The sequence below is a fragment of the Cervus elaphus genome, chromosome 25, assembly GCF_910594005.1.
Source record: "Cervus elaphus chromosome 25, mCerEla1.1, whole genome shotgun sequence".
In the NCBI taxonomy this organism is placed as follows: domain Eukaryota; kingdom Metazoa; phylum Chordata; class Mammalia; order Artiodactyla; family Cervidae; genus Cervus; species Cervus elaphus.
The window spans coordinates 12,124,968-12,139,937 of record NC_057839.1 but is presented as its reverse complement, the minus strand read 5'-3'; the positions used below and the strand labels follow the sequence as shown (position 1 = coordinate 12,139,937).

General features: G+C 35.0%; 1 protein-coding gene across 3 annotated transcripts in view; it reads left to right on the top strand.

The window, feature by feature from the left end:
• Positions 1-14,970, top strand: part of TNPO1 (transportin 1) — an 89,682-nt gene that overhangs the window by 44,034 nt on the left and 30,678 nt on the right. For all 3 annotated transcript variants that reach the window (XM_043887113.1, XM_043887114.1, XM_043887115.1), the window contains exons 4-9: positions 1,725-1,874; positions 4,583-4,689; positions 6,364-6,497; positions 7,147-7,228; positions 10,082-10,204; positions 12,202-12,320. In XM_043887113.1, the coding sequence (XP_043743048.1) occupies positions 1,725-1,874; positions 4,583-4,689; positions 6,364-6,497; positions 7,147-7,228; positions 10,082-10,204; positions 12,202-12,320 (715 nt within the window). The remainder of the gene's footprint in view (positions 1-1,724; positions 1,875-4,582; positions 4,690-6,363; positions 6,498-7,146; positions 7,229-10,081; positions 10,205-12,201; positions 12,321-14,970) is intronic.

The following is a 14,970-nucleotide window of genomic DNA, read 5'->3' as shown; positions in this document are numbered from 1 at the left end:
CATGCTTATTTATTTAGGAACCTTTTTGCCATTCCTGCAGTAAAATTTTAGATATGGAGAGACCTCAGAGGTCAGCTCCTCTCTTTCCCTCACTCTGCAAATGAGAATTGAGACCTAGTAAGGGAGTCTTTAAGAAACAGGACATAGTTAATTTTAACTCTTTTCACCTTGTGATTTTTTAAAAACTCTCCATCTTGTAATCATAGTTGTAAAAATGGTATAGTGTGTTCGTTGTAAGCAAATACACGTGCCATTTAAAATAAAATTATACAACTGAATTATTGATGGCTAACAAGACCAAAACATGTATTGCTCGAAGAAGTTAAATATCTGGCTGTTCTTTTATTTTATTGAAGTTTTAAACTTTGAAGAGAATTTAGAATTGCTTTTTTTCTAAGTTACTGATGGAATGGTGGTAATTGAAACCAGGAAGAAATTTTTAGAGGGTGACATAAAAGACTCATAGGCTATGTTGTGGTGGTGGCTCTAATGGTTTATTTGCAAAGAAACACAGTCTTTTTGTCCCACCATGCTGTACCCTTGAAGAGTTCGATACCAGTCAGACTTTGGGAACATACTGAACTAACTAGAACAAGTTGGGTTATTTTATTTTTTAATAAAGTACGTAAAACAATAGTGCTGAAATAGCACACTGTGTTCAGTATACCAGCTCTACACATCTTCCAGCCCTTTAAGGAGGGTGATATTATATACCATCCTCAAGTATAGACTCTGGAGACAAACTCCTCAGGTTGATACTTTGGCTTCCGCAACTTGTAGTCAGTTCTGTGTGAGTTAGGCAAAGGCCTTAGTTTCCTTGTTTGTGCAGTGGAGATAAATTAATTCTTATGAGGTTGTGAGGGTTAAATGCAAACTACTTGGAAAGCACTCAGCAGTGTTTGGTATGTAATGAGCATTGAGAAAATGTTGACTATTGCTAATATTGTTGGTGATAATACAGATTCTTAAAGCATCAGTTCTATTCTACTAATACTAAAGCGGTTCTTCAGAATTTGTTAATATCATCTACGGATTAAACTTCTTTTACGTAGATTCTTTTTTATTTAAACTTCTGGAAATTTAAAAATTGTTTTACCCTCTCCCCCCTTTTCTTTTTAGCTCAGAGGCAAGTGAAAAACATGATATAAATGAACGGCAATTATTTGTTTGTGAAGGTGATCCCATATGTTCTTTGTCCACTTAATTTTTAATAGGCTATCTTTAGTGACTAATACTTTCATATCTAATTTGATGTTTGTATCAGGTTCCAATAAAGCTTGAGTACATTGGCCATATATAAACTTAAATTAAATCAGTGGTTCTCAACCAGGTGCAGTTTTGTCGTGTTCCCTATGCCCATCCCCTTCTCACTGCCCAAGGAGACTTGACATTATCTGGAAACATTTTTGTTGTCACGATTTGGAGAGGTAATCCTGGCACCTGTGGTCAGTGTTACTGCTAAACATCTTACAGTGCACAGGACGGCACTCCTAAAGAAAGAATTACCTGGCCCAGAATGTCAATAATGCCAAGGTTGAGAAACCCTGAACTGTAAATCATGAAGCTAATCCTTTGTAATCATTTACAGTATATTTCCCCCCTGGTTATAGCAGATTAATGAAATATTACAATCAATTTTTTAATATATTTTAGAAGTTACATTCTTGATATATTTTGAAATGAAAACTACTTTAAAACTCAGTAGTATTGTTATTTTATTACAGATGAACCCACAAGATCATTGAGTGGTCTCATTTTGAAGAATAATGTGAAAGCACACTTTCAGAACTTCCCAAATGGTGTAACAGACTTTATTAAGAGTGAATGTTTAAACAATATTGGTGACTCCTCTCCTCTGATTAGAGCTACTGTAGGTAAGTAATCTGTTACAATTTTGCTTATCTTGTTTGTGACTGGGTTGGTTTCTGACTTGACTGATCATTTCCATAGGAATTTTTGTCGTCCAATTCATGATGGGGAAAATTTTCCATTGCTTCTTTTGATATAATGTTAATGATTACAATAAAAGTTCTCTTAATCCTGTGAGACCAGGTTCACTAGTAGTTGCTTTATCAAAGTTGGTTAAAATGGGGTGTTAAAAAGTGATACTAGTGTAGGACTATTTCCCCCCCATTTTTAATATTTGCCTTGTATACACCTAATTAATGTCAATTTTTTAGTCTTTTTAGAGTATTTCAACTTGGTTTCAGTGGAAGAACAAATTTCTATCATTTTATGAAATATTTTATGAAATACTATATTAAAATGCCTAATTACAGTAACTGAAATAAGTAGTTCTGGGAACCAACACAACTGACTGTTGGTAAGCACACACATCCTCTGGTAGAAGCAGAAATAAACATGTACTATAGAATAGTCCACCAGTGGGTAGATTTCATATGCCATGGGGTTTCAGCAGCTATATTTCACAGGGACCTGGAAAGCTTCTGTTAATCAGGTTGGTTAAATGGGATTCAGTTAAGAACTTCCATAATGAATCGCATAATGAATCGGTCATTTTCATTAAAAGTTCTCTGCTTTTGTATATTCTGTCTCCTGGTGGATTTGAAAAGTACATGGTTTATCTCTTACTTACCAAACAGAAGCTCTTTGTAACTTCCCTCCAAATATTAAACATTGCCATTATTAACACTCATTTTAAATAGGATATGTAGAGGGCATTTATAATTTGAGAAAAGGGTCTCACTCCCTAGGTTGTTCTTATGGACCCTCATGTATGTCTGATTTTCTACCAGCCTCTTGACACTGGTTTAAAAAAAAAAAAGATGGTGAGTTCATACCAGTCTTTAAATTTTTTTTTAATCTTAACAATGCGTTTTGGAAATCTTGCCAAGGAAAGGTATTTGGAAGGACCACATTTCAGTGACTGTGGTAATCCATTAGATAGATGTAGAATTGTTTCTGTTGTTAAAGAATGTATAGTTGGTTTGTAATGGGTACTGCTGAGTACTCAGTTTTCACGCCCATCTTTGCTAAATCCACTGAGAATTACAATTTTTCACTTTTTGTAACTACGGTAGCATTAGAATTTTTTTTGTGAGTGGATGCAATTATATGGGGCCAGATTAATTTGAATTTGTCAGTCTGCAAACATTCTTTAATACTGTCTTAGAAGTCGTGAGTGTCAGCAGACTGTTAGTACCAAATTTTATCTTGTGTTTAATTTTTATTATTGCTTGTTTTAAAACATGACTTGGTTTCCTTTAGGCAGATCCAGAACTTTCTTGTTCCCACAAGTGTTATATTTTGACTTTGGGAAAGAATACATGGCAAGAAAGAACAGATTTACTATTAGTCTTGCTGCTTTTTGATCTCACCAGAAAGTAACTTGATCTTTAAAATGATCCTCACCATATAGTTTAATTTTTTCAGTGGGGAGTAAATCCTGGCCAACAACTTTTCTCTTTACATTTTTTAGCTCTTTACCTTTGGGAGCAACCTTCTCAAAACCAGCAATGGAAAACTCAGAGAATTTATGCGCACAAACAGTAGAATCTGTTGTTCAGTAATAATTATTATATGCTCTGCATTTTGTGTACATATCTCACTGAATTCTCAAAATAACTATGAAGAGAGAACTTTTTCTCTTTTAAAAATTTTCTTTTACAGAGTAATAATTTGAAGTACATATAATTTGTCTACTGTCAGTTTATACTCTTTAATTATGGTGCTGAAAGATCTGTAATCACTAAGCATATTACATTATGTTAACTAATATTAAATTTTCTAAGGCAGAGAAAAACATTGACACAAAACTTTTTTGTTACATATTTCTGTATTTGCATAATCCTTAACTAACACAGCTAAATGACACAGCACAGTTGAAATAATCCAGTCAGTCAGAGTGACATGATCAGTCAGCAAGCCTGTGTCACTCAGGCCTCCACAATCCATGATTACCTTGCCAGTGATTCGTCCTTGATCCCCATAATTGGGAATTGTTGTAGGGGTGTATGGTCTGTCTTCAGGAGAGGGATTGTTGCCAACAGAGTGGGTGTGTAGGAATGTTCTGGACTGATGGCTCATCAACTTTCTCTACCATGGGTCACGGCTTTGATACTAGGTTAAGTCAGAGAGCTGTTCTTTGATGTGTTTTTATTTGAATCTTACAGTCATATTCATCACCCAGTAGTAAGTGTTGCTAATAACATTTTGGTGTATTTTCTTTCTGCTCTTCTGTATGTATTTTTTATAAAATAGTAATTTTAATTAGTAAAAGTATTCTTGGCATTATTGGAGAAGAGCAAGTTGTCTTTTGTACAGATGCTTGTTAAAAAGAGGGTGAAGTGTTGGGAAACAAGATTAGAAATGGCTCTGATTTCTGCTGGGATTTTCCATAGATACACTCTGGTGATGCAAGGATCCTTGATAAATATTACTATTGACATGATTTGCAAGTCTTACCATGATTTGGAACATTTAAATGTTTGTGTGTATGTGTGCATGTGAACCCACTTGCAAGCACATGATATAAGCACTTGGCATTGGCTTGTGGTTACCCACGAGGCAGTATATAACATAATGCAGTCACATTTCCTAAACAGATGTGTTTTCTTTCAAGGTATTTTGATCACAACTATAGCCTCCAAGGGAGAATTGCAGAATTGGCCTGACCTCTTACCAAAACTCTGCAGCCTGTTGGATTCTGAAGATTACAACACTTGTGAGGTGAGGACTTTTGCTTCATGTATAACTTTTCTTGTCATGTTGTGTATTAGTAATCTTGAGGGGGGAAAAAATTCCTCTGAAACAAAAAACACCAAAACTTAGAGACCTAAAGTTACCTTTTTGTTTTAAGTCAGTGATCATTTACCTTACTGTTTTCTATAAAGACCATTAAGTTATGAAACCTCTTTACTATACTTCCTACAGAGAAACAGCTCCTGTTTTTGTATTTCAGAGCTATTCTTGGGTGAGTATGTGTATCATCAGCAAAGCTGTTGTCAAGCTTAATCAGTTGTATTTTTCGAAGATGGGCTTAATTAAATTTCCTGAATTCCCAGACCATGGGTACATTTTCAGTGTCTCTAAGTTGTTGTGCTGCCTCTTGCATGATACGTCTGAGGTATATCTAGTATTAATTATAAATTATAATCTCTTGTTTGTCACTGATCAGATCAGTAGCAACCTTTCCATTTGGGGAGACAAGAGGGAGTCTGTATGGATTTGTTTTCCTGTAATTTCTCATCTGATGAGGACCTTAACCATCTCTTTCATTAGCAGGTGGAGACCTGCTAATGTTTTAAATGGAAATCATTTAAGATGTTTTGCCTCTTAAGGCAGTGACTTAATCTCCTCAAAAAAGAGCAAGTCTTGGAGGCAGGGCAGGTATAAAAATAACCTAATGTAAAGGAATCAGGTGGTCTGTTTGACTTATGTTTATTGCCAAATTACTGGGGGAGGAGAAGACTAGGGAGAGGGGAAGCTAGCAAAAAGGAGTCTTGAAAAGTCACTCTTTTCCCTCCTCAAAAGGAAAAAAGCTTGCATTCTCATATATATGTTCTCTAGTAATGCCTTAGAAATAGACTAAGATTATAGGAAAACTAAAATAAAAATAATACTTAGCTGTAGGGTAACAGTTGATGAAAATTTAAATAGTGCTTTGGTACAAAGACAACAACATAAAAGACCAAAATCTTAAGCACTTTCCAAGAATAAAACGTTTAAACTGATAATCATGAAATCGTGGAGCTGCTGTCATACAGTATTTAGTTAAACTGTGCTGTAGAGAATAAGCACCAAGGTACTGCTGATACAGTTATAAACAGTAAGCTAGGTGGTTGAGGTAACTGATAGGCTAGATGTTGTATACAGGAGCTCGCCAGATAAGCCACTTGGTTGTAAAATGGTTGTAGGGAAACTGCCTGTTGAATACAATTTTTATAAGTGAATGATTTATATGTAAATAATTTTTTAAGGTTTCTTTTTGTATTTCAAAAAGAAGTGATAAAGTGGTTAAATAGACCTGTACATAAACATAAGAGTTTTACATTGTTTTAACATACCAGTATTTAGTAAGAGAAAAATTAGTGTTGATTTAAAATTGACAAGAATACTTCAAAAGTTGTTTTTTAGTAAGATGTCATTACTTACAATCCCTACCAACCAAAATTCTAATTCTAAGTCATTTAATGCTAAAATTAAAATGTGCCATTATGTTAAAATTAAGGTTTTAAATCAGTGGTATAATTTTTCTTAAAATTGATGATTAAATATATGGATTTCGTGATTCAGATTTTATGTGGGCTGAGAACATTAATCTGTACAAATTAGTTAATATTCTTCAATTTGCTTTTAAAATAGCTTCATTTTTAATTCTAATAATCGAAATGTCTTTTACAGGGAGCATTTGGTGCCCTTCAGAAAATTTGTGAAGATTCTGCTGAGATTTTAGATAGTGATGTTTTAGATCGTCCTCTCAACATCATGATTCCCAAATTTTTACAGTTCTTCAAGCACAGTAGTCCAAAAATAAGGTATCTATATAGCCAGTATTAAATTTATTTATAAACTCTGATACAAACCTAACCACTCCCTTATTTTGCATTACCTAGTACTTTTGTGTTTGCATGTGCGCTCAGTCGCTAAGTCATGTCCACCTCTTTGCGACCCCAAGGACTATAGCCCACCAGGCTCCTCTGTCCATGGGATTCTCCAGGCAAGAATACTGGAGTGGGTTGCCATGCCCTCCTCAGGGGGTCTTCCCAACCCAGAGATGGAATGGGATCGAACCTACGTCTCCTGCGTTACAGGTGGATTCTTTACCACTGAGCCAACTGGGAGGCCCTCTCAAAAGGAATGCATACCCATTGTTTTTAAATCTAAAGTAATTCTCATTGTGTCCCCACCCAGCCTCCTACTCTTGAGAGTGAACAAGTCCTTTTAGACACTTTTACACTTTCTTACAAGTTATTGCTCCACAACCTGCATTTTTCACTTGACACAGAAAGAATGTGAAGGATATGTTAATACATAGAGAATTTTGACTCGGTCTTCTTAATGGTGTGTGTGTGCGTATGGCTATACATACACCATAATATTTTTATGGAGGAATAATTAAATTCTTGCCAGTCTCCTGTAAATAGAAAAAAGCTTCAGTGAACATATTTTAAATTTTGTTTCTAGGTCTCATGCTGTTGCATGTGTCAATCAGTTTATCATCAGTAGAACTCAAGCTCTGATGCTGCACATTGACTCCTTTATTGAGGTAAGATCCCCCCCCCCACACCTTACTTTTGAGAAGGCTGGAAAATGTTAATTGCGTATAGTTTTATTTTATGAATGTAATAGCTTGTAATTATGAATTGGCAATATTTAAATTGCTTGTGATAGTATTAAAATTGGATACAGTATAAACTTTATAATTCTTGTTAACTGGGAAAAAACTACTTTTCTTTTCATACTGAGTCTTTTTTTTTTTCATACTGAGTTTTTTATTTGTATAAACACTGTGATATATGTTTGATACCTTGATTATAAAAATTTCTGCTTCAGTGTACTGTTCAAATTGCATATGGAAATTAAGCCTCCAAGCTCATTTGTGATAGGAACATGAAGAGGCTGAGTAAATTTGATAAAGAATCTGAAGGTTTAGACTGAAAGGATAGCACTTCTGTTTTTTCCATTGGTTTTCAGTGTAAAATGAGAGGTTTGGGAGAAAAATTGATGCATGTTAGTGAGCATTTCTGAAGTTACTTTTTAATAAAAGCGGAAAGACGACAGACGTAGTTTTTTTGACCATTCAATTCTAAGCAGTGGAGTTTCTTTTCGGGACTTCTGCTTGGTAACAGCAATTTTGAAAGGGTTATTAAAGTTCCTTAAGTATTTCACTTTTATTTTCATCAAATGAAATTTAGTCTATTCCTTTTCAAAGATCTTCCAGAGACCATACTGCTGGTATTCCTGTCGGGAAATTACCAGAAAGCGCTGAGGGAAAATTGTCTTTTTTTCCTTATCACTTAAATTGACAAACTTCTTTCTTAAACGACTGAGCAACTGAATTGAACCGAACCAATCAACTAGAAGTAGTAGCCATTAGAGTCCGCAAGCCATTTGAAAACAAAATTATGCATCTTAAATGCAGTTTGCTGAGTACCTGCTGTGCCTGGTGCTAACAGTACATAAATTTTATGCTTCAAGGTGCTTCAGTCTAGTTTGGGATAGAGGGTAGTGGACTACTTCTAATGTAGGTAGTATTAGAAGTCTGGAGAGTAACACTGCCTCTGTTCAGATCCCAGCTCCACAGCTTAGTAGCTGTTAACCTTGGGCACCTCATTTAACTGCTATTTTCAGTTTTTAATCATTTAACTGGTATTTTCAGTTTTTAATAAAGCTAATAATAGACCCTACTTTGTTGGATTGTTATAAAGGTATTTGCTAAAAATGGAACAGTGCCTGATGGAAAGTAAGCACTCCACATGCTAGCTACTGCTGTTATTTTTAGAAGCAGTAGTAGTTTTTGTTGTAATTACAATAGTATTTCCACTCAGTAGTGTTCTTTCATAGATTATTAAAGAGAGCAGTGATGGATACACCAGCATCTTATACAGAGATGTAATGTAGAAAAAAATTTTCTGAAGATAAAAATACAGGACCATACTTAGCAAGTGGAACAAGAACATTTCCTGACATTTAAAATTATTTTCCATAAGTGTTAAATACCATATTAACACTTCTTTGCTGCTTGATAACACAGTAAAGTTCACCAGTTCTTCATCCTTTTCTTCAGTTACCAGTGGTTTTATCAGGGGTTGAAGTCATGCCTGCTGAGTCGGATGGTACTGATGAAAAGTGTAGTTGTTCAGTCGCCAGGTTGTGTCCAGCTCTTTGTGAGTCCATGGACTGCAGCTCACCAGGTCTTTCTGTCCTTCACTGTCTCCTGGAGTTTGCTCAGACTCAGGTTCATTGAGTCAGTGATGCCATCCAACCGTCTCAATTCTGTGTCACCCCTGCTTCTCATGCCCTCAGTCTTTCCCAGCATCAGGGATTTTCCAGTGAGTTTTTTAAGTCCTCACAATGCAACATACTATCACATTTGATATTTAAATTATTCTATTGTCTTACCCTTTCTTTGTAATAAGATTTCAGATTCATCTGTTTGGAGACGTTTCTGTGGTCCTGGGAAGAGACAGTGGGACACATTGGATTTTAATTATTTTAGCTCTTTTTTTGTTGCTTTCAATTTGTGTGTGTGTGTGTTTGTGTGTAAATAAAGTAAAACCTCAGGAGTGAGATAGGGAAGGCTTACTGTTTTTTCTTCTCGAATCTCCACTTGAACCTCTTCAAGAGACAACTTCTAGTGAAGGCTTGTTGGTATAGTGAATTGAGTGTGGACTTACACATAATTTTGTGAAAACCAATTTCAGGTCCCCCACTTGCTTGCAAGTTACATGATGTCTAACCTGCATTTCTCTCTCAATCTGTAAAATTGAATAACAACATCTTGGAGTTGTTGCTGAATGGAGAACCATTCAGATTTTTTTTTTTTCCTTTTTTTCACTTTTAGAGAAGCTTGTTGAGAACAGCATCAGATTGATTGCTACCTTTATTATTTTTTAATAGCTTGACTTAGTGAACAACAGTTTAGGGTTAGGTTGTTAGAAACTCTCAGTATATGTGTCCCAATTGTTGATGCTCTTACAGAACATGCGCCTGTTAAGAATCAGTGTTGGTAGGAATACTCTCTTGACAGTCATTTTGAAGGGTAAATCAGATTGTATTTTAATAATTATCTTTACTTCTGGGTGAGCTGGATGAATGCTCCTCTGTCCTAATGACATGGTTTTATTCTCGCAAACTAAAAATTACTTCAGAACACAGCCACTCATACGCTAGTTTGAAAGAATGGCTATAGATCATTTACTGAAGTCATAATTTTTGGCAGTTTCCTGTGTTTGTCTTTATAATCTAATACTGTGGGCCAATTAATTCATAAACCTTTATTTGTGCTATATCTTAGAGTTTCTTTAAATATTACCACCTTGCAGGTAATATTATTAGGTATAAACCTTCCTAATATATTGGAATATTTAACTAGAAGAAAATTTTTCTTGTGCAATAGAATCTCTTCGCCTTGGCTGGTGATGAAGAACCAGAGGTACGGAAAAATGTGTGCCGGGCACTTGTCATGTTGCTTGAAGTTCGGATGGATCGCCTGCTTCCTCACATGCATAATATAGTTGAGGTAATACAAGCAATTTAAAAACTTTCTCCTCCTCTTCCCCTCAAGGAAATTCTTGGACACAAAACATATAGTGTGAAATCACTGTTTTCTTATTTGTCACATTGTGGGAGGGGGGTTAAAAATTAGTTATGATTGCCTCAAAATTATAAATTATCATTATGGTGATTTTTCTTTCATGAGATTTAAGATGTTATAGAGAGGAAAGTAATTTACAGGAGTAGATGGCTTTTAACTGTAGTGTAACTAGGAAATATTTAGATTATTTGTATTTACTAGATACTACTTAGGCCAATAAAATTGTAGTAGATAAAAGTTTGTTTTCTACACGTTACTGGTAAGTTGATCTGATCAAGTTTTGATTTATGGTAACAGTGAGATTTCTAAGTCGAAAATACATAACCTTTATAGTGAGTTCTGATAGACCATTTAGATTTTAAAAGGTTCTCTTTCAGTTTTTATTTGATTAAAATAATTTTATTAGGATATTGTAAGTGCATTGATCACTGATCAGCCATAATTAATGTAAGGAATACATAATAGCGACTTACTATTAGGACAGTGTAATTTATTGGGCAATACTCATTATTGCTAGAAGAGTCATGCCTAATTTTCATATTATTGAACATAGTTGTACTTGAAGGATGGCATCTCTAAGACCTGCGAGAGGAAGGATAGCATTCATGATGTTCAGCAATTCCTTTTCTAAAACATTAGGAAAAATAGATGTAGTGATAAGGATATGTAGCAGCAGAATGGGAATAAATGACATTTTTGCTGATAAATCTATTCTCTCTGAGTGTTTCGAAGAATCAGGTGGCGTTGGTTGAAAATGTCATGAGTTTGGAGTTAACCAGAAAATTGAGAAAAGTGTTTTACCATTTGTCATGTCACAGCTGGGGAACCTCATTTGTGAGACTGCAGTTCTTTCGTCAGCGATGTTCTGCATTGTAGTAGGACATGGGAGGGGGTGACCTATCACAGTGGTTGTGTTGCTGTATTTTGTAATGTGAGATGTTTCATTCAGGAATGCATCACTTGACCCCAGTTTCAGCCCCAGGTACATTGGGAATTGATGCCTTTGATTCTTTTGTTTTTGCATGTAAGGTTTTTATGGAGGGGTGGGGTTTGCCAAGCTGCACGGCTTGCAGGATCTTAGTTTCCCAACTAGGGATCAAACCCAGGGCCCCAGCAGAGAGAGCACTGAGTCATAGCCACTGGATCACCAGGGAGTTTCCTGGTTTTGAGATGTTTTTTTAAAAGGAGGTTTGGAGAGATTGGGAGATCAGATAGATGTTCTTCCAACTAAGTGAATTTGGCTTGGTATGTTCAAAGTATATGATAAACCTATTTTGTTGGCAACTAAAAATTGTAGTTGAAGTCTCTCTCTACTTTCTTTAAAAGAAAAAATCTTGTATAATATGTATATATCTTCTTAAGTATTGGAAGTATTAATATATATAGTTGACCCTTGAACAACACAGGTTTTAACTGCATGGGTCCACTCATAGACAGTTTTTTGTTTGTTTTTTTTTTAAACTAAATCTAGTACTACATAACCCAAGATTGGCTGAAACTGCAGATGAGGAACTGCATATATGGAAGATTGGCTATATATGTGGATTTTTTTGACTGCTTGAAGGGTTGGCACCCCTACCCTTGGTTGGTTCAAGGGATAGTTGTAATTATAAGAGACAGCTTGGGTAGTTATATTATAAAAAGATGATCCGTTTTATGAAAGGTTTAATGGAGTTTATTTTGAGAAGCAGACAGACATGAATTGGACACTTTATATTAGGCAACATTCTAAAACAGTAGTTCTTAAGTTTGGCTGCTTTTTAGAATTGATTAGGAGGCTTTTTTTAAAGAAATCCAAACCCTAAATTGAGAACTGCTGTAAAGGGTAAGGCCCATAGCAAAGGACTCTTAACTTGCTGAAATTGGATTAGGTTTAATTGTATGCTTTGAACTGATTAATACTAAGGCTCTTTCGCTTACAGTACATGCTACAGAGGACCCAAGATCAAGATGAAAATGTGGCTTTAGAAGCCTGCGAATTTTGGCTCACTTTGGCTGAGCAGCCAATTTGCAAAGATGTACTCATAAGGCATCTTCCCAAGTAAGTATTTCTTCTTACCAGTGCTGTCTTGTTAACAGTGATTCCTCGTTTTCATATTTTTAGTTTGCATACTTAGGCCATCAGGTAGTGAAGTTCTAAAGAAGTCGAGCTTAATTTTACTGATGGTATAAGTAAAGACATTTTTTTAAGAAGCAATTCCTTTTGTTTTCTAAACTACATGAGGGTGGTTTATGCTGTGAATTATAACTTATTTTGGATAATCCATGGCAATTTTTTATAATCTTGTAATTTTGACTGTGGACTCTTTCCCGCCCCCCCCCCCCCCCCAAAGGTCTTCTTACTAGTTATGCTAAGCAGTTTTTGGTTAACATATTGTTAAGTCTACTTTTAAACCAATGAATGCTGTTAAGTCAGTTTTTTTAATACATTTTTCCAGTATTGAGATAAATTGAATTTGATGTAAAGCTATTATTTTTAGGTATATAACAGTGATTTATGAAATACATATGAAATCAATTAAAGTCAGTCATTTTTTAAAGTAGTGCTCATGTTCTTTTGAAAATAAAATACAGGCTCATAAACTTAATTTTCTATATGAAAACTTAAACTCCATTGGATTTTCACCCCCTTGAGTAATCAGTTGTTATTTTGGGTTTGTTGTCTTTTAATGTGTTTTTTTCTGTGTTAATACTGTATGCATGTGTGCATGTTCGGTCGACACAATGGACTGTAGCCCACCAGTCTCCCCTGTCCTTGGGATTTCCCAGCAAGAATTCTGGAGTGGGTTGCCATTTCCTCCTCCAGGGGATCTTCCCAACCCAGGGGTCGAATCCACATCTTCTGCATTGGCAGGTGGATCCTTTATCATTGAGCCTGAGCCACCTGGGATGCCCAATACTGTATACCAGATGTCATATATTCAGTGTTTTGGAAAGAAATAAGTTTGATAGTATGAATAAGGCATCTATCTATAGTGACTGCTTAAAATTTGATTTACTGTTTTGTGGTTGGCTCTTGTCAGTTATTATAAGTTGTGCCCTTTCGTCCATGTCTTTAGTCTAAACTTTGAAGTACTGTTCCATCATGGTGTTCTCTAGTGAAGTTATACCAGCTTATAATACACTAGCAGTGTCTCATCTTATCACAACTTTTGCCATCCATTAATTACAGTTTTTCTAATCTTAGCCATCTAATACGCAAAAAAAAAAAAAATTTGTTTTAATATGTTATATTAGTGGAGTCACATTTTTTTCAAAAGTTAATATACTTGGATGTTCTCATTTTCATATAGTCAGTTCTTACCAAGAAAACAATTCCACCTATATTTTATTCTAGTCAATCTAGAATTTATTTGGGAGTAAAGTGTAAGGTGTGCTAAATGGATTCCCCCCACTCACCCCCCACCCCACCAAGAAATTTATTCTTCTCTCTAATTTGTGATGCCACTTTTATCATATGCTTGTTTTTTACTGTTGGATCATATAATTCTAAATCTTATAAAAAACAGACATTAATTCTGATAAAGCTGAAGAGATTTTATTAATGCAAACCTAAGCTCTAACATTAGGAGATGATAAGAGCAGTTATAAATTGGTGGTCTCTTTAATCAGTTGTTATTTTTGGTTTGTGGTCTTTTAATGTGTTTTTTTCTGTGTTAATACTGTATGCATGTGTGCATGTTCGGTCGACACAATGGACTGTAGCCCACCAGTCTCCCCTGTCCATGGGATTCTCCAGGCAAGAATACTGGAGTGGGTTGCCATGCCCTCCTCCAGGGGATCTTCCCGACAACTGCATCTCTTGCGTTGGCAGGTGGATTCTTTACCACTAAGCCACCTGGGAAGCCTGAACCTTAGCTTACTCATCTGTAAAATAGGGATCATTATACCTTTCTCACTAGGTTATAAAGAAGTTGCTTTATTAATAAGCCCACAGCTGGTACTTATATGAGTATGAATTTCTTTTGCCTATTCATTCTTTTCCCATGCCACACAAACCAATTAAAGATGGAATTTGGAAGCAGCAGGCTGTGGACAGTGTTAGGTGTTTCCAGAGTATTCTCCTACCTTTTGTCCTCATTAGACTAATTTTAGTATGTATGGTTGAACAGTGAGAAAACAAAGTTTAAGAAACCTGTCAAAGGTAAAAACCATCATAGCTGCAAGAGGAACTAAAGTTAATTATTTTGACCTTTACCTAACATGTTTGATACATATTTTTTTAACTAGTCATAAATATTTCAGTATACCTGAAATTCCATGTTTACAGACATCATTGTTCTCTTTTGGTGACTACATAATATTTAAGATTGAATATAATATCCTAACTTAACTATTTTCTTATTGAAAATTTCTTAAATGAAAATTAAAATTTCTAAACTTTTACAGACTATGCTAACCTTGTCCATAGAGCTCTTTTTTCCTTTTTGCATTATTTCTTTTGAATAAAATCCTTCAAATTTTCTGTTTTTATATTTTAAACACTATCATCTCTTTTATTAAAAGGAATAGAAATACTGAATGTAGGCTCATTGTAAAAATATCAGCCATTTAGAAATAAAGTAGAAGATGGATATTGTCCCTTTTTAGCCTACTCACTCACCTCTGAAGATACCGGTTTATTGTATAGCTTTCCTAGTTAACCTGTGTATATAAGTAATTATATAGGTAATCTTATTTTTTAAATAATT